The sequence below is a fragment of the Lissotriton helveticus genome, chromosome 8 (assembly GCF_964261635.1).
Source record: "Lissotriton helveticus chromosome 8, aLisHel1.1, whole genome shotgun sequence".
In the NCBI taxonomy this organism is placed as follows: domain Eukaryota; kingdom Metazoa; phylum Chordata; class Amphibia; order Caudata; family Salamandridae; genus Lissotriton; species Lissotriton helveticus.
The window spans coordinates 312,664,511-312,684,119 of NC_136069.1; the positions used below are offsets into that span (position 1 = coordinate 312,664,511).

Genomic DNA, 19,609 nt, shown 5'->3' on the forward strand with positions numbered 1-19,609 from the left:
CTTTCGGTTGGGCCACAGCACGGAGTCAGCCCTTGTTGAAATGGCTGACTCGGTGAGATGGTCGCTGGACCGGGGGGTCGAGGGCGGTGTTAGTGCTGCTGGATCTTTCAGCGGCATTTGACACCTTATGAGAGACGATCTTGCTGAGAAGGCTGGGGGACCTAGGTATAGGCGGAACGGTTCTGAAGTGGCTTTCTTCTTACCTATGTGACCGCACACAGCAGGTATATACCTCTCCATATACCTCCTCCGCTAGACCACTCAAATGGGGAGTTCCTCAGGGCTCATCCCTGAGCCCGCTTTTGTTCAATGTTTATTTCACCCCCCTGGCTAAACTGATTGCGCAAACTGGGATTAAATCCACCTCCTATGCTGACGACATTCAGTTACTTTTTACCTTTGAAACCCCCTCCGCCTCTGCCTTCGATCCGCTGAAATCCTGTCTTAGAGACATCTCCAGTTGGATGGACTCCAACTCCCTCCGACTCAATGCAGGAAAGACGGAGATCCTGTTTTTTAACTCACCATCCCCTTTGGATCCCAATCTGTGGTGGCCAGATGACCTGAGCCAAGCCCCCACGCCCAAAGACTCAGTGAGAAACTTGGGAGTGCGTTGGGACAATCATCTTAGTCTTAATGCTCAGGTCCAAACAGTAGCAGCATCTTGTTTTGCAAAGATCAAGACGATTAACCGGCTTATCAACTATCTGCCGGAAGACTGCCGTAAGACTGTGGTACAAGCATTGATAACATCTCACCTTGACTACGCCAACGCATTATATCATGGTATCACAGCAGGCCTTTGCCATAAATTACAGACTGTCCAAAATGCTGCCGCTCGGCTGGTGGAGAGAATCCCAGCTAGACATCACATCTCTCCTCTCCTCCGAAAACTGCATTGGCTACCTATTGCCAAGAGATGTGTATTTAAGGCCATGACTCTGGCTTTTCGCGCTTCTAAGGGCAATGGCTCGGCCCACTTGAAAAGCACTCTGAGGCCGTATGTCAAGGCCAGGACATTACGTTCTAACTCCCTACTTCTCCTGGAAACCCCAAGATTCAAACGTACTCGTGCCGGAGGGAAAACATTCGAGGTTTGCGCCACTCAGTGTTGGAACAAGCTTCCGGTTACTTTACGTGCCTGTGAAACTGAAGCGGCATTTCGAAAGTCACCAAAGACCCACCTTTTCTCCATATAATGTTCTCCTCTTTTCCTACTCTCACTGTTCCCAGATTTACCAGCGCCGGGACGCCGCGTTGGGGCAGCTGTGCGCTTTATAAAACACACAAATAAATAAATAAATAAACTGTATTTGGCAATACTGGCAGCTAGATTAGAGAATCTGATGCCAGATCTAATCCACCCTGATCAATCGGGCTTCATAAAGGGGACGCAAACCCACAACAATATCAGCAGGATGCTACACTTGATAGAAAAAGTCTCTAAACACAAAAGTCCGGTGATCCTGGCAGGGTTGGATGCAGAAAAGGCATTAGACAGGGTGGATTTTTTGTTTCACACCCAGGAGAGCTTCGAATTTGGGGGCCCCTTTATTAATTCGAACAAGGCTAACTACGCACAACCGCGTTTCAGAGTGCAGGTTAATGGGGGTGAGCTACGACCGTTTGATCTAGGCAGGGGGATGAGGCAAGGATGCCCATTGTCCACCCTATTTACAACAAGGGGTGGTGAGGGACAGAGTCTCTGAATTAAGCAGAATACTCTCACCCAGTCAAGAGATCAGGGCTAGATCCAACACCGTTTTTTAGCTCATTGCACCATCCCAGTTTCAGAACCTGGCTGTATGCAAATTAGTCTGTCCCTGGCCCAGTGCATCATGGGAACAGGGCAGACCAGACTACAAAAGCCAATTCTTACACTGGGAAGGAAACAAGCTTCCGGGGACCGGTTTCTGGCATTACAGCCGTCTTCGGCCCGGCTTGCTTGAATCCTGATGGTGCAATGAGCAAGGGACTCACATCTGAGTATACCCTTCCACGCTTAGGGTGGACAAAAATGGTGCAATGAGCTAAAAAACGGTGTTGGATCTAGCCCTGATCTCTTGACTGGGTGAGAGTACTCTGCTTAATTCAGAGACTCTGTCCATCACCACCCCCTTGTTGTAAATAATTTTGTCCACCCTAAGCGTGGAAGGGTATACTCAGATGTGAGTCCCTTGCTCATTGCACCATCAGGATTCAAGCAAGCCGGGCCGAAGACGCCTGAAATGGCAGAAACCGGTCCCCGGAAGCTTGTTTCCTTCCCAGTGTAAGAATTGGCTTTTGTAGTCTGGTCTGCCCTGTTCCCATGATGCGCTGGGCCAGGGACAGACTAATTTGCAAACAGCCAGGTTCTGAAACTGGGATGGTGCAATGAGCTAAAAAACGGTGTTGGATCTAGCCCTGATCTCTTGACTGGGTGAGAGTACTCTGCTTAATTCAGAGACTCTGTCCATCACCACCCCCTTGTTGTAAATAACATTGTCCACCCTAAGCATAGAGACTTTAGCAGCACGAATCTGAGCTACCCCGGAGATGCAGGGGATAAGATTCTGTGAGGAGGAACATAAGATGTCATTGTTTGTGGATGCGTACTGATGACTCTGACCTCCCCAAAATTCTCACTGCAAGCCCTTCAGGAAGAACAAGTACGAAAGTGTAGCGGGTTTCCTAGTCAACCTAACCAAACCGTCCATTATGAACCTCACTTTGTCAGAAAGAGACTACTCTCTTACGAGGGGAAAACCCATTCCACTGGGGCAAGCATACTCTCAAGTATCTGGGGATCCAGATCACTCCTCACTTGGAGGGTTTATGCAGGGCAAACTATCCACCCCTGCTAATCCAGCTACAACAGGACCTCAAATGTCGGAAACCACTATATATCTCCTGGCTAAGGCGTATACATGTGCTAAAGATGACAGTGCTACCTAAATTTCTATATTTGTTCTAGGCCCTTACAATTGATTTTGAGAGAGACTTCCTCCCTACATTACGATCACAGATAACATGATTTATCTGGCAAAATGGTAGGGCACGTCTCCTGTTTCACACTTTACGATGAGCAAAGAGTGAAGGACCGGTGGCTCTCCCTGACTTAGGCCTCTATTACAAAGCTGCACAACTAAGGGTAATTGAGGAGTGGTCCATGAGGAAATCGGACAAACATTGGTTGCACATGGACCTGGCGATAGCAGGGAGGACGATTTGGGAAGTGATTTGGAAACACATGAAGGACAGGCCTCCAAATGTCTATTTAAGTATACCTGCACGAACCACTCTCAAGGTTTGGGACGATGTCACTAAAGGGCAAGATTGGACGACGTTTCCCTCTCCCTACACCCAGATTAATTTCAACCTGGATTTCTCCCAGCATTGCGAGAGGGGCAGTTCGACACCTTGAGGGAGGGGGGGTGGGGTGGGGGATGGTGCCTGATGCTTGCGGATCTCTTCCATAATTCTGATATACTCACATTCGAACACTGTCAGAGGGACTTTCACTTAACTCCCAGCGAGCACTTCCACCATCTACAACTTAATCATTGGGCCCTTCACCCACAAGTCAGGGAGGCAGACACGCGAGACCTAACGACAGTAGAGACCTTCGTAAAAGAAGGTGGGTCATTGAAAAGGCTGATATCCTTCCTGTATGGCCTTCTGCTATCTACACCGCACGCTCCAAGACCTTGCTACACCACTTTCTGGGAGAACACAGTGGGGAGGGAAATTTCGGAGGGGGAATGGAAACAATTATGGTCGGACATCGCCAAGAATAATCACTCATTAGATCTACAGGAAGCTCACTATAAGACCCTCTTTGATTGGTATCCTTACCCCACCAAACTCAAAAAGATATTCCCAGAGACCTCTGATCTGTGCTGGAGGGGATGCGGATTGCTTGGGGATTTCCACCACATATGGTGGGATTGCCCCGCTATTAGGCCCTTTTGGGAGGAGATCCTGGCACAAATGAAAGATTTCTTAGGGTACCCCATCCCGACCACTGCGGAGGTGGCTCTGTTGGGCCTCAGAGAACTGATGTTGGAATACTAATCAAAGGCATACAGCCCACAGATTGAAAACAACATGTCTCTTCGAAACAGCGAACACTCCTCATTTACAGAAATGCAGTGCAGAGGTAAAAAATATGTGGTAATCTGGTTACCACATATCTTTATTATTACCTCTGATTTTTGACAGTGCTTCTTGATAATTCCCTCAACAGTACCACCAGCATACGGTTGGGGTGAAAAGTAGCAGAAACAAGTATTAAGTTAGAGGCAGACTTGATACAATGAGTCTATATTTTAAAGACTGTCTTGAAGTCGCACTTTGACTAAAAGCATGTAATAGCAGTGCCAATCGATTGTCACACTCAGAATAAGAGGCTACTCATAAAACCATAGGCCTCATTTAAAGGTCTTCTGTCCTTTAGAGATATTTGCACTTTTCTAGCATCAGCACATCATCGGTGGTAACGGAGGGAAAAAATTCGACTCTGATCTATATGCATTCAATTCATAATGACTGCAAATTGTAAAAAGAGTCATCATCTCAACTACAGTTATTCAATTAAACAATGTCTATAAAGAGCTAGTGCTCATATTCTGGGGGTTCCTTTCGTAAGCAAATGCATTCTGGTAATTGTATCAGTGTTTGCTTCAGTTAGTCCAATTGAGCTTACACCTAAATAACGTATTTGCCTCTATTTAAAGCAGAATTGATCTGCACTAACCGTGATTTGTACATTGGTATGTGGCAGTTATGAATGTACGGACGGCCAAGGAGGTTGCACTGAAGCTTTCACGCTGATTCATTGACGTGAATCAAAGGATTTGGGGAATGCAGCTCCGTGATAATCATCACAAGTTAAAATTAGGTTGGGCAGGCTAGTGCTCCATCCCAATCGGCAGTCCTGCGAGGCAGCTGAAGGCAAGGGTGAGTGAGCGTTGGCGTTCCGTTATTAAACATAACTCATTTATGCTTCTAAACTCTTTTTGCTACTTTGTGGTTCACAGGTTCTTCCATTCCCTTATAGGTCACTTTTTTTCTTTAAAAAAAATGTTTTTTCTTTGCGAGTCGTTTATCTAAAATGTCACAGTTTTTTGCATATATGCCAATTTTTAAGGACATGCAAGAGGGAGTTTTCCACAAATCAGGGTGCTTGTATTTTTCCCATTAAATCTTATTGGAGCTGGGCACATTTTAAAAAGAGAATAAAATAGTTATTTGTGACTGAAAGCTCGGAGTGACTGGGGAGTGTTGGTATACAGGGACGTGTCTATTCGCATCTGTATGGCTCGATGTCCTACAAGCATGACTGGTTGATGTGTTTCTCCCTACACACCGATCTCAGTCTGTAATAAAATAAACGTTATACAAGCATACACACTGATCTCAGTCTGTAATAAAATAAACATTATACCAGCACAACATGCAAAGACACCAACACAACTATCTTAATTTCATTTTGTTCCAATTACATTTCTATCGCTGCTCCAACGGCAGAATGGTATTCATATTCACAATATGAAATGAGGAGAGGGTCAAAGGAAACTGTGCCCATAGAAGATACAAATGACTCAGTCATCCCCTTGTAAGTGTTAAGTGCTTCAGCGTTCAGCTGTGAGGGCGAAGACGGATGGAGTGTGTGAAAACATGAGAACTTGTGTGAAGTGCTGAAACACAAAGAAAAGAGTAGCTGCTGAAACAGGAGCAGTGGATGGACACAAGTACTTAGTCCATGCTCTGAGGAAGGGTTAAACACAAGATGAGGCATGACATTTGCATGCCTTGGACAAATGGGGACAGAGGGTATTAGAGTGACGATGGAGCAAGCAAATGGTAAGCCTATGGGCAGAGTGAATCCCACAGAATGAACACAACATGTCTCTGAGACGGCTAGACGGCGCATGCACTGAGACCTAAAAAACAGGATGGATTTCCTTAAATACAGGTAAACATATATTTGTATATAACGTTATATTTACATGCAGGTGTAGAGTTTTGTAATATTCGGCTGCTTAATTTGCTAAAACTCAACAGGCATCAAAGTATGAGGACAACTAGAACTCAGTGCTTTTTAGGTCTCGCCTAGCAAAAGCAGCACATGCGCTGTTCTCGCAATTGCGAGTACCTTTTGCAATCAATTCTGGCGAGGGCTTTCGTGCACGCGTCTGCATGGACAAACATGGCTGCTGTTGCCGTTTGTCCACAGTCCGACGCCATCTTGCAGCATTTTCGTTGCTATGACAACGAAAGCTTCTTTCATTGTCATAGCAACGAAAATGCAGTAAGACGGCGTGTGCTCTTAATTAACGCTGCTGCAGCCTCATCCAGGATACTGCAGAGTCACGACCCATTCCAACCTTGTTTTTGAGGTGACAGATACCCAGTTCTTTATAGTATTGAAAGGCACGTTGTTTATCCATCTGGGCGATGCGTCATAGGAGAGACTGGCGGGTGGCCAATAAGTATGCAGCGTAAACGTGCAAGCGGTTTGAGATAAGGCACCGTGCACACTTGTCCTCAAATTAAGCAGATGTCTGCATTTGGGTTCAGTGAGTAGAATAATAGTGCTCTCGGTCCTTTTCATAGGCTCTCCTCTTGTTGGTATAAGCAGGAAATTGTTTTGGAGTAAAATCAATCGGGTAAACTTGAACCCAGAGTCAGACCTAAATAGAGAAGAGATTTTTTCTTCGTTGTGGAACGTAACGTACTGTTGCTCTCGAGCGCCCGATATGTGTTTTACATTTTTTAACTTGTGCTATGAATTTAACTGGAGTGTGCTTAAAATTCACTCAACATATCCTCTATATTTATGCAGTGTATGTTTTGAATTTAGTCCGCGTGCGCTACTTATTACTCAACGTCTTCTCAAAATTCTCTACTTGTGTTTGCCGTGTGCATTGGCAAACACCTGAGCATGTCATGACAGAAGTAAAAAACATAGCTTTTTTTAATCAAATTTTGCTATCATTGTCGTACCAAAAATGGGACTATTATCCAAGTCAGTGGTAATCATTTTATTCAGGCTAGACGGATACACACTGGTTTTGTTCCCCTCTTCTCCAATGGGAACCCCCCCAGATGCGTAAATTTTTCCGGCGGCTTCTGTTCTCCAAATCCTCCTGCTTCACTTGAAGCTCTATATTCTGCTCCTCCAGAACCGCCAGACGCTGCCACAGCTGCTCCTGATCTTCGGCACGGGCATCCGTCGTCCTTTCCAGTCCGTCCACTCCGTCTCCCAAGTCTGTTACCTCCCTCCTAAGCTCCTTCACGCATGTGTGGACCTCAGACCTTAGGGAGCCTGGTTCCATTTTGAACTCCAACATAAAGGAAGTCATGAACGCCTGAGTAACCGGCATAGAGTCCCCGGCAGCTTGGGATGATCCCTCAGTGATAGTAGACGTGCCTTCCCCCACATCGCCATGACAGTATTGTCTCTGGGGGCAGTGGCCGCATCGGCCTTGCCCCATCTGGATCGCGTCATCGCCAGCTTTGCAGTGCTCTGGGGGGAGTCACAAAGTGCAGCCACCGCACAGCCAACGTAGAATACTTGAGGGACCCTCTTCCCGCTCTCCAGCACCGCAACTGTTCAGGTAGTAGGAATCTGAAGTCTCTGTCTTAGGACGGAACACAAAGTGGAGATCCCCAGTGCCCTCCTCGTCTGCTCGTCAGCCTGTTGGCGTATAAAGGTCCAGGCAGACCCGACCCCTCATGTACCGGGCCCGAGCAAGGGAAGGGGGCCACCAGTCAGTGGCACTATCTGTAGGGGCCTAACAGAGTAGTATCAAGACTGCAGAGCAGCGAGCACTCCCAATCCCCTTGATAGAGACAGGCAAGGGCCCCAGCGTGCCAGAGGGTCCCAGGCCGCGCACCCACTCATCCCCCACCAAAACTGATCCCGCAGGACCCCACACAGCGATCCTAAGGCAGACTGTAGGTCCCTGGGCCCGCAGGGCACACCAGACACCGGGCACAGAGCAAGCAATCGCAGTAGCACGGGGCCCCACACCGTCACTGGGTTAAAATGTTGAATATACTTACCCCACCACTCCCCAAACGTATGTGCCCCCAGCAGCCACTCCCCAGCACCTCTCCCGGGGTCGCCTAGGCCGCGCTCACCCCCCGAGCAGCTAGGGCGGGGTAGGTTCAGGCGAGATTGTCAATGTCCCTGGGTCCTGCAGTGGCATCCAGCGTCGCCGCGGCTCAGCGCCCCCAGTTCCAGTGAGCAGCAGCGGCCTCTCGTAGGCCCTCCCCAGACGTCTCTCACAGCCGCAGAGCACTACGGGCCAGGGGGGCTCAGCACTCCATGATGGGGGTCGCGCTGGTTGTGGAAGTCACGGCAATCTCCAGACCATAGTATCGAAGTGCCACAACGGAGAAAACAAGCTTCAAGGTGGGGGGGGACCGCCCAGCCCCGCACTCCCCCAACAGCAACAATACACCCCGTGTAGCAGGATCCAAGGGCAGAGTCTCCCTGCCCCCCAGGGAGGGACGCCAAAGTAGGGCTCCACCGGTGCTTTTACCGTGTCCACTGATCGCCCCTAAGCGTAGACACAAAATGGCGGCTCCGATATGTAGTTCTCGCTCTACTGCCCCGGAGCGGTCAGGCCGAGTATACTCCGCTGGGGGCCTCCTCCAATCCCCCAGGCCGCAACACACTGAAGGGTGGGGGCCCCAGGCTAGTTACAATCCGCAGGGAGGCAGGAATCACCAGGGGCCTGTGTCTCCCGATTGCCCAGTGCAAGGAGTCAATATGGCGGGGGGAGCGCGTGCCCAGGACCAGCGCTCACACCCCAGGGAGCCGCCGACGCCGCCTCAGGTTACCGCAGCCTCCCAGAGCCGGGCCCGCCCCACAGCAATTGCTCCGCTTACTCGCCGACAGCTATCCGAGGTCGGCCCAGACTCACCGCCTCTCCGGTCACTCTTTAGGCCCAGCCATAAGACTCCTCGCCGGGCGGCTCCCAGTGCTTCAGTTCCCAGTCGCGGGGGGTGCCGCCGGGAATAGCCCCCCTGCCCCCCCACCACCGCGTTCACACCCAATCAGGGGGGGCAACAGGACGTCCGCACCGCTCGAGGCCTCGTGTCACAGGCCAAGGCTCCCTCCTCCGCAGGCCCCAAAGCCTCTGTTTCGCTGCTGCCGGAGGGTCAGCGCCGGCAGTCCTGCCAGTCGTCCCAAACAAGGGCCTCCTCAAGCACCGTAGCCCCCACTGTCTCAGCTGGTGCTTCTCACGTCGCGTCAGGAGGACTGCAACCTCCTCGGGTCCGGCAGGCCGCTGGATGGCAGGGCGAACCTCAGCACGGGAGACGCAAGATGGCGGCTCCTGTCTCGGAGCCTCTATTCAACTACGGCCGTCTTCCCGCATCACCGCCGCAGATGTCCAGACCACTTCACCGCCGGTGGCCCAGGTGTTGGCGATCAGCATCCACCCCACGGATGGCAGGCAAGACCCCCCCGCCGGCTCCGCTTTAATAGCTTGTGCAGGTGGCAGGTGGCAGGTGCCGGGAGCTCCTCCGAGAAACGTCTTACCACATCGCTGGTTAGACCACGCCCTCCCATGCTCATTGACCCCGAAAAGAGGGGCAAGATAGCTGTGTGTGTGTGGAGGGCTTAGTGGTGGACGCGGGGGGGGGGGTCTGTACAACCAACACAAATTAACCTTATCTAAACTGGGTTTACTCAGCCCTGCCCGGATCCAGAGGATATACGCACTCGTACTACGGCAGCGAGTCAAAACTAAAATCCATGCACTTTGATATAAACACGCCAGGTCACAATATCATGGGGTACACTTTCAAACATGACTATTTATATCAAGAATAATCCAGGGCACAAGTCCTAAAACAAGCATTTGCAATGCAATAGGTCTCGCTTTTTTTTACACTACTTTAAGCTATTGGCATTGGCACTTACTTTTTTATAAAAACCAAAACATAAATATAAGGCATTGTCATTTACAATGCCAATAGCTCAAACTCGCGTAAATACGAGACATATTGCATTGCAAATGCTTGAAGTTATTTTGTGTAAATCCATCCAGTAGTTTTTATACAATCTGAACAGCTGGGTCTGCAGGAGTCCTGTGTACACAAAACTTCAAATAAGAGAGTGATCGGATTGGCCTAAAGTGGCTTCCCCCAACCACCAATCATCCACTTAACTCATGCAGGAGGGAAAAGCTCCCATGTGTCCCGCTGGTAAATTCCGCTCTTGGATTGGAAGTTGCATCCGCTAATACAGGACATGGGGACATGGGGATTCTGTCTCAGTTTCCTGAAGAAAAAAAAAACAATAATAAATAAAGTATAAGGGGGCAGGTTAGGGGTACCCTGGCCCACCTTCACCTTGTGGGGAAGGTGGGAGGGGATGTAGGGAGACCAGATTACCTCCTGGGGAAATTTTTAAAAACAAAAACAAAACTGGGTTACCTGCTGGATCACAAAACAAATTTAAAAAAAAGAAACATGTGGGGTTGGAGTCCCTTGGGGCAGGCCAGGCCCCAAGGGATTTTGTCATATTTGGTGTTGTTGGTTCGGATAAAGTTTTGCTTATTTTTCCAAACTAGTGCGGTGTCTATTTGTAGTGTTTTCACTGTGTTACTGTATGAATGCACTGTACTGTAGTGTTCCGGACCACAGACCAGTAAACCATCAAAGAGCTTCCACTAACACCAGTTCAATTAACCCTCGTATAATGACCACGGAAAAACCATATGAAACTCTTGAAGCAGGACCTCGGGTGACACTAATATTAAAAAATATCAGAAAGGATGGTGCTCTGGGACCCAATGGTCTGCCTGGATGCCACTTCAAAGAAGACAGCGATTTCTGGGGAACCTTACTTACTCCACTTTATCAGTCCTGCCTGGATAACTCAATGGTGCCTGAAGCCTGGAAAGGCTCTCTGCTTCAACCGATACACAAAAAGGATGACACTGGGGATCCAACTAATTATAGGTCGATAGCCCTTTTGGATATTGAGGCAAAAGGATGAGCAAGCCTCCTCTTGCAAGACCTGCAAAATTGGGCTAACAAGAATGAAATTCTTCCAGCATACCAGTCCGGTTGCAGGCCAGGAGTTTCAACACTAGATAACATCATAGCCCTTGCCTACCTGGTAGAACAGTCCACTCAGGAAAGCCATCTTCTACTCTTCGCATGCTTCATAGATTATTCCGCGGCATTCGATGGAGCCAACAGAAATTTGTTGTGGAGGAAATTACAAGACTGGGGGATTCTGACCACCTTGCTGAAAGCAATTATTAATCTCTACACCGGAACTTGGGTATGTGTGAAGGTATCTACGAACGCAGTAACCAAAACAATCTACACATACCGAGGATTAAAACAAGGGTGTGTACTAGCATCCTTGCTTTTTAATCTCTACACTGCAGACCTTGGCAAAACAATATCTTAAGCCAATGTGGTACCCCCGAAAATTGGATCTACTAGACTGTTTCTACTGCAGTATGCAGACAACATGGTGCTCATGGACCATACCAAAACGGGCATGCAACGAACACTGAATGCATTAAGCATCTATAACAACGAAAATGACTTAAGAGAAAATGCAGGGAAAACAAAGGTAGTCATTTTTGGGAAGTATGCAAATAAAATAAAAAAAATGGAGAATGGGTAACCTGAAAATGGCAACAACGAACAAATACAACTACTTAGGGGTTTGAATTATGAGCAGTGGAAAATCAGCAGCATACACTGCATCCATGGAATCAAAAGCGAAGGCAGTGACGTACGCCCTCTGCAAATTGAACTCCAAACTAAGTAGCCCGACAACTGGACCCATTAGAAAGGTCATAAGAGCTAAGTTACTCCCTTTAATTACATATGGCCAACTAACATTCTCTGCAGCATCCATCAACATCATGGAACGTGCCAACTGCCGGGCACTTAAACAGATCTTCCATATACCCACTCATGCTCGTAACACCTTGGTACGGCTTGAATTTGGAGTAAACAAACAGCGCTTTGAACACTGGGCGTCGATTATTCGGTATTATCGAGGGGTCTGCACTGCCCACTCAAACACAATGAAGGCAATATTGACGGAAATTTTTATGAAAAGTAACAACTCCTGGGCCAACGGCCTTTTAACTGCTTGCACTGAATTGCAGGTTTACTTGTCCAACTGGCAATATTTTATTTACCAACCTGGAATTTTAAAAACCATTTTAAAGAAACAAGTCAGATTACTATCCAAGGGAGAGGACATGAAGGAACTAGAGTCCTCTAGTAGCAACATCAGTCTACGAGCCAGTTCCTTCCACGATAAACTGAGTCAGCCGTACCTTGACTCTGCCCTGAACAAGTCTACCTTAAAGCAAATTCTGTCTAGGAGATTGATGGTACTACCAATAAAAGACATCAACAGACGTTGGAAAACACTAGAGTCGGTCACTACTTGTAGATTGTGCCACCAGCACGAGGAATCTATGACCCACATGATCTGCATATGTCATCGCTTGAATTATGCACGTCGCACTTTACTGAAACCCCTCTTTCTAAAATATGGGATACGCACCTGTACAGACGCTATGAAATTTCTCTTTAAGATGGAGAGTCCAATGGAGTTGGCAAGACTAACAAAATTTGCAAACAAAGTGAAAGAACTACTATATAATGACTCAGTCAAAGACTAAAGACAAACAGTAGTTTTAACCCACGTTTTACTGCTGGAATTATGAGAACGGCTCAGAAATTATTATGTTTTAGATATGTCTAACCATCTTGTTAAATGTAATGACCATGTTTATTTATGATTGAACCCAACCAGTTTTTATGTAACAATTTTAATTAATTGAAACAATAAACAAACAAATAAACAAACAAATAAACAAACAAAACAAATGCTTTACACACTGCCTCTGAGATAAACCTGTCTGCTCATGCCAAGCTACCAAGGGGGTGAGCAGGGGTTATTTTAATTTCAAATTTGTTTTATTGAGTTTAAGAGCAAGAAAAACAGGCAATGCAAGGCGGTGAGCATGCAGTAGGCTTATGTAGCGAGCGAGACTATTTTAGAAGTGTATCCCCCTTACCCTGACTAGGAAGAAGGGTCCCTGCTTGGACAAAAGTGCAAACCATTGCCAACTAGAGACCCCCATTTCTAATACATCACCAATGACATCTGAAATTACATCACTGTGTATGGATGGTGTGCAGGTTCTGGTAACTTAATTTAACTATAACTGGTGATGTCAGTGGTTTTTTTTTGTAGAAAATGTTACCTTTTAACTTACATTTTCATCCAACTACAATGTCACTCTAACCAGTGTTTCTTCCGGTGGAAATAAATATGACACTTATGACACCCTGACAAACAAATCTCCCTTCAGTGAGATAGAATCGAAGAATTAGCATTCCAGCTAAATCCAAAGTACTGCAATATAGAACCGTCTATTAGAGAGATATGCATTTCACTGGCAAGAAAAAATATGTTCTACTTACTTTGATTTTTCCGGGACCTTTACCTTGAAGAGTGCCATTGTGTAATCATCGTTCAGATTCATGCCATCCGCACTTGATGCCCAACTTGGCGTTTTGGGTACAGATAACACAAGATTATCAGAAAAATCTTTAGAGGTACAATTCTTATCTTTCATTCGGGTAGTTCCTGCCTTCGTTTGTTTGTCCCCCTGAGGGCCCCAAGTACCACTAAACTGATATTGAGAGAGACCAAAGTCAGACAGTGGGGGAAGGTGGAGAAAATCTCCAGAAGCAGGAATTTTCTGCAGTCCAGGAACAGAAGACTTATCTTCAACGGTGTCTCTCTTGGACAGTTCATCAGCCACACTTTCACCGGGTAGGTTACCTTCAGAATTCTCCACTCCTTGGTCAATGTCTATTTTAGAAACAAGGAAACATTCTTAGGACATTTGTAAATACAAAACACTAAGCACCTACAAAAACAAAACTGAAAAAGTACAATAAATTCATTTTTAAAAGATTACACATAATCAATCAGACTAACAAGACTGATATTTTCAATCTGTGTCAAACCAGGTTTGGGCACAGAGCTGAAAGGTCTGGAGTAGAGCAGTAGTAAGACGTTCACCGGACCAGAGCTAGAAGTCCAGGACCTGAGCTGGTCTATAGCTAAGACAGAAACAGTGCTCGAGTAAGAACTGGACTGGAGCAGAACTGGACAAAGACCAGGACTGGAGCAGACCTGTAGTAAGACCAGGACTGGAACAGAGCAGCAGCAACGAATCCAACAGCAAGATTAAGCTAGCAGACTTGAAAAACATTGATACTCGGATAAGATGCTCTTTATTTAGCGTTACAACAACCCCCTGCTCTCTGAATATTAAACAGAAAGGAACATACTAGAATGGACAAGGTATGTCCTTCCTTCGGCATGCTCTCCCTCCCTTCACAGTTTCCACCAGGATTTCCTAGGCCAAATACTCCAAGTAAATTTCTTTTTCTCACAGCATCAGTCAGATGGCATCATTAGGTAGCTTCTCTGTCTTGTTGAAAGGCATTAGCTCCAATTACAAATGCATCATGGGGAAACCCCGAAATATCCAACAATACAACACAGCACTGCATATCTGAAATACTCTTACCTTAAAAACAAACAAACACTTATTCAACATCTCCCTAACTAGCTGCAGCTCAAGGAAGGTAGATGCCTTTCAGAACAGAATTGCCAGCTGTGAAACTGGCTCCTAATGGGTATTCAAACAGAGAAACAACCTCCTGTTCAGAAAAAAATCTCATCGCCTAGTCTTTCTTGGGTTCGTATGACCATGTAATCAATGAACAAGCACCCTCAGACAATTTAGTGGACAGGTCAGTGCTAGTACCAGTTTCTTCATTCAAGTAGTTGATGTTATGATGCTGAACCAATTTTAATAACTATGGTGCTGAGAGTAACAAAGTAACCACAGACAAGCACAGGGAGGACGTGTCCTAAGTGCCCCAGTTTTATTAGAAGGGTGGAGGCCTGCTCACAGATCTCTCTTTTGCATAAAGGATTGGTGCCACTACTGCAGCTATCTTTGTAGAAGCTTTTCGTTCTTTAGGGCCAGGTGTATGATGTTGTCAAATGTCTATTGGTGATAAAATATAAAGAGCACAAAGAAAGCAGCTATGTAACCCAAGTTTTGGTCAAATGTGTTTCTCTTTGAACATGCAATGATATTCTTACGGTGCTGTGAAGCATGGGAAAATTAAACAGGAGATGAAAGAAATTAATCACAGAGCCTATGTCCTCATACTCTACTGCCCACCCTTTTAATGTATGCATACAAGCTGCTTCTGCCGAGGTTTGGGGAAAACAGTGTGCTTTCCCAAAGCTTTGCGACACTACAGCATATGTGCCCACAACCAGACCCCACTCGCATTGAATTACCTAGAGTTCCTTTACATGGCCATCTGACAGTCCACTGTAGTAAACATTAGAGCAGGAAAAGTGGTTAGGTTTTACACCGGCAGCCTTGCCTGTATAATTTTGATAATGTACACCATGTGCCTCTTTTGCAAACCATGGAATTATGGATGGCATGTGTGTCACAGTACAGAGTGAGTGTGAAATATACCTGTCCAACTGCTACCAACAAATAAAACTAATGAGCATCCTATCGAGTCTACCCCCCAGCCCTTCACCTTCAACAAAGGGTACCTTAAGGGTTGATGTATTCCCCTGATGCTCTTTAGTTTGTACATGGAGCCTCTCTGCATCCTCTCGAATCAATCAAACGTGTATTTGAACCTGTATGCCAATGACACACAACTCTCCTGGAGAGTTGCCTCTCCAAAAGACATTATCAAAGAAGCTAGAACCATACAAGTCCTACAGTCTTGGACGCCTCCCCAGCAGGTCAAAATGAAACCTCTGAAAATAGTTACTCGTCATAGCTCCCCCTGAGATTTCAGGCTGGGTGCAGCTAACCCGCTGCATTGCAAGCCTGAAATATTGCAAAGCGTTAAGTCTTTAAGCTCTACACTTCACATAAAGATACATTTGCATTCTCTCATTAACTCCATAGTTAAAACAGCACACTATTCCACTCAGACTTATACTCGGAACTGAAATCCACCATTCTCCCATACTTCAAACTGGTTGTTAAAGCACAGTTAAGAGTAGACAGGGGCATATCTTTGCTAAGCTAAATTTCAAACATTCCCCTTGTTCCTTTAAAAGCCTTCCTCAATGCTGCACCTCATCAGATATCACAGAGGGAAGATCCGATGACTCCCATTTTGTGTTTGTTCAGTTGGCTTCCCAGAGAGCAGATGCATATTCAAACCAGCGGATGTGGCCTAACGTCTAGGAAGGTCGAGCTCAAATCTGGGGAACCGGGCTCGAGTCTCGGCAAGGATGCGCAACATCCTGTGATTCTGGCCAAATCACCTAAGCTCCCCGTGCCTAACGAAAATGAATGTGTCCTCCTGTAACGCAACTGGCGCTTGTGTAAAGTGCTCTGATACCAGATACCTTCGGGTCAAGTTCCCGCTATGTAAAACTCCGTACAAAAACAAAAAAAACACAGGTATTCACCAGAGCTCTTCCATCTATCTAGCCAATAAACTAATCATCTCATGAGGATCATGTGCACGCTAGCACACCAACTCCTAGCCACAAATGTCAGCCTTCAATAAAGCAAGAGCTATCAATCAAAGTTTCTCAAGGGGCTGACCAAGGGCCTGGAGCTCAATCTCCCTTCTATTATGACTGATGTTTCTTTAAGCACCTGCAAAGAAAAATCAAAATGCCACTCTTCCAATACCATTTCCAAGTGGAAATATCGCCGTAATAAGGGTCTCACTAGTAAATGTGGCTAGGTCTAGCCTTTGCTGTTAGAGATTCTGTGTATACTATATACTCTTTTCGGTTACGTTGCCGTCTCTGGCTTACCCCAAGAAAATAATTTTGCTTAGATACTCGACAGATGGATCTTCAAAATGTTTGTATTTTTTAGGAGAACTGTACTTTGAGTATCACTGTATTGGAATTCCAATATTGTCCTGTATAATGTTTTATTACCACCAAAAAGGCTCTGGTGTCCTGATGGATGTAACTCACGTTACACAAATAAATGAGTAAAATAAATAAACAATTAGAAGGGAGTGAGCATCATTCAGTTGTCCTTGTGAAATTCGGTGTGGTTCCATTTGAAAGCCACAGCCAGTCTGCTACTCCCTGCCGGGCTGAGACTTCTCTGGCTTCAGCTCTTCACTGTGGCTCCAGCTCTTGGGTGCGACTCAGCATAATAGCCTCCCAGGTGATCCCGGCGATCTCTCCCTATTCCTGAAGCATTTCATTGAGCTCAACGGTGGCAAGGCACTAGGACTCATCAGCTCCAGATTTCTGTTCCAGCACCTGCCTCGCAGTACTTTCTTTGATACCCGCAGGAAGGTCATGGTTCAAGCAAAATCGGTTAGTCAGTTAAGAATTTAGTTCACATGCTTTACCCACATACTGTGTTTGGGACTAGGGAGCTAACTGCAGACTTGCCTAGAGGTTTCAGGGCTACTAAGGGGCCTTGTGACGCAGCATTCACAGCATTTATGGTCCCATGCAGGTTGCCAATAGTCTAGGTGCACAATACACTTCTTTTGATTCCTACTATTTTTCGTGTGCTTTAATCTGGATTATATTTAGTTGAGATTCCAGTAAAACCAAGTTTAATTGATTCCACCAAGTAGGGCATCAAAACTCCAGCATTCGAAGTTTTTCATCTCAATACATGACTTTATGCATTAAGTCAAAGTGAATTAATCCAGAAGCTCCACTTATTTATTTATTTTATTTTATTATTTTAAAAGTTTTATATAGCGCGGACAAGATCTTTGCAGATATCAGAGCGCTTTACATAGAGGGGTACATGAGGGGGCATAGTCATACAAATAAATCAAATCAAATAAATCAATAGATCAAATAGTACAAATAGGTTACAATAGGTTACATAGAGGGGTACATAAGGGAGCATAGTCAGACAGATAAATCAATAAATCAAACAGTACAGATAGGTGACTGCAACGCCAATCATGTGTGTGATGAGACAACTCATACAAGTAGGCAAAGGGGTTAAGCATGTAGTACAGATCGGTGCCGAGTATTAACAGAGTTCTAGATACTGGTTCCAGCGTGTTTAGCCATGAGGATAGCTTTTACTTCTTTTTTAAAGAGTGTAGTGGAAGAGATAAGCCTGGTTTCTGGAGGGGGTGAGTTCCAGATCCTAGGTGCCATTCCCGAGAAGGAGCGCTTATATGTTTTTTCCTTCCGGAATCTTCTCGGTTTCAGCAGAAGATTGTTTGTGCCTCTAGTGTTTCTGGTTCCGCCAGAGATTGTCAGTTTCTGAGCGAGGTAGCCGGGTGAGTTTAGGTGAACCGCCTTGTGCGTCATGCAGGCGATTTTCAGGTGTATTCTGGCTTCAAAAGGCAGCCAATTCAGGGTTTTCAAATCAGGGGTAATATGGGAGTGCTTTTTTGACCCAGTGATGAGTCTCGCTGCAGCGTTTAGGGAAGCTCTTAATGGTGCGGTTGTGGTTAGGGGGAGTCCGCAGAGGGCGGTGCTACCGTATTTAATTCGAGGGATGACTATTGCTTGTACTGCGGTTTGGAAGTCTTTGGCTGGGAGGAAGGGTTTTAGTTTCCTCAGAGTATTGATCTGGAAGTTCGCTCCCTTAGTTGCCTTGCTGATATGTTGCTGCATGTTGAGATTGGTGTCGAGTGTTATGCCTAAAGATTTTGCTGAGTCCACGATGGTGGGTTGGACATTGAGAGCGGTTAGGTGTTTAAGCCAAATTTGAGTGGTGGAGATCTTCGCTGGAGGTGAGATCAGAAGGAACTCTGAGTTTGAGGTGATTATCGGCAAGCCAAGATTGGGTGCGTCTGATTGTTGAGTTCCGCATCAGGATGTCATTGGGGGATTGTAATTTGAGATAAAGTTGGGTGTCATCGGCGTACATGTGAAAGTGTACATTGGATGCTTGTAGCAAGGTAGTGAGTGGTTCCATGACTAGCCTTGGGGGACGCCTAGCGTTACAGGTATTGGCGAGGACATTTGGTTGTTGCTCTTGAATTTCTGCGACCTGTTGTGAAGAAAGGAAGTGAACCACTTGAGAACAGTTCCAGATAAACCCATTCTTGTATTTAGTAGTTCTAGCAGATTCTCATGTTTAATGGTGTCGAATGCTGAAGAGAGGTCAAGAAGGATGAGGAGGCAAGTGTCGTTTTGGTCTAGTATTTGAAGAGCGTCGTCAATTATGTGAGTCATGGCAGTTTCTGTACTGTGTCCTGCTCGGAAGCCTGACTGGTGAGGATTGAGGAGATCAAATTGTTCAATGTGTTTAGTCAATTGTAGTTGTGCGCATTTTTCCAGCAGTTTGGCGAGAGTGGGAATATTGGTAATGGGACGGTAGTTGTTGAGATCAGAGGGGTCGGCTGTGGGTTTCTTTAATAGAGGTGTGACTTGACCAACTTTGAGGGAGTCAGCTATGCTTCCTTGTTGGAGAGAGCTGTTGATAATTTTAGTCCAGAGAGGGAGAAGCAATGTGGTAAAGTCTTTTACTGCGGAGGCAGGAAGGGGGTCCGTGAGGTGATTGGATGGTTTCAGGGTGCTGAGTAGCTTGCCAAT

The 19,609-nt window shown here is 46.1% G+C and overlaps 1 protein-coding gene across 3 annotated transcripts in view; it reads right to left on the bottom strand.

Annotated features, from left to right (window-relative positions):
- The window catches only part of SKA3 (spindle and kinetochore associated complex subunit 3), a 574,705-nt gene that overhangs the window by 431,873 nt on the left and 123,223 nt on the right, over positions 1–19,609 (bottom strand). For all 3 annotated transcript variants that reach the window (XM_078657087.1, XM_078657088.1, XM_078657086.1), the window contains exon 5: positions 13,471–13,864. In XM_078657087.1, coding sequence (XP_078513213.1) covers positions 13,471–13,864 — 394 coding nt within the window. The remainder of the gene's footprint in view (positions 1–13,470; positions 13,865–19,609) is intronic.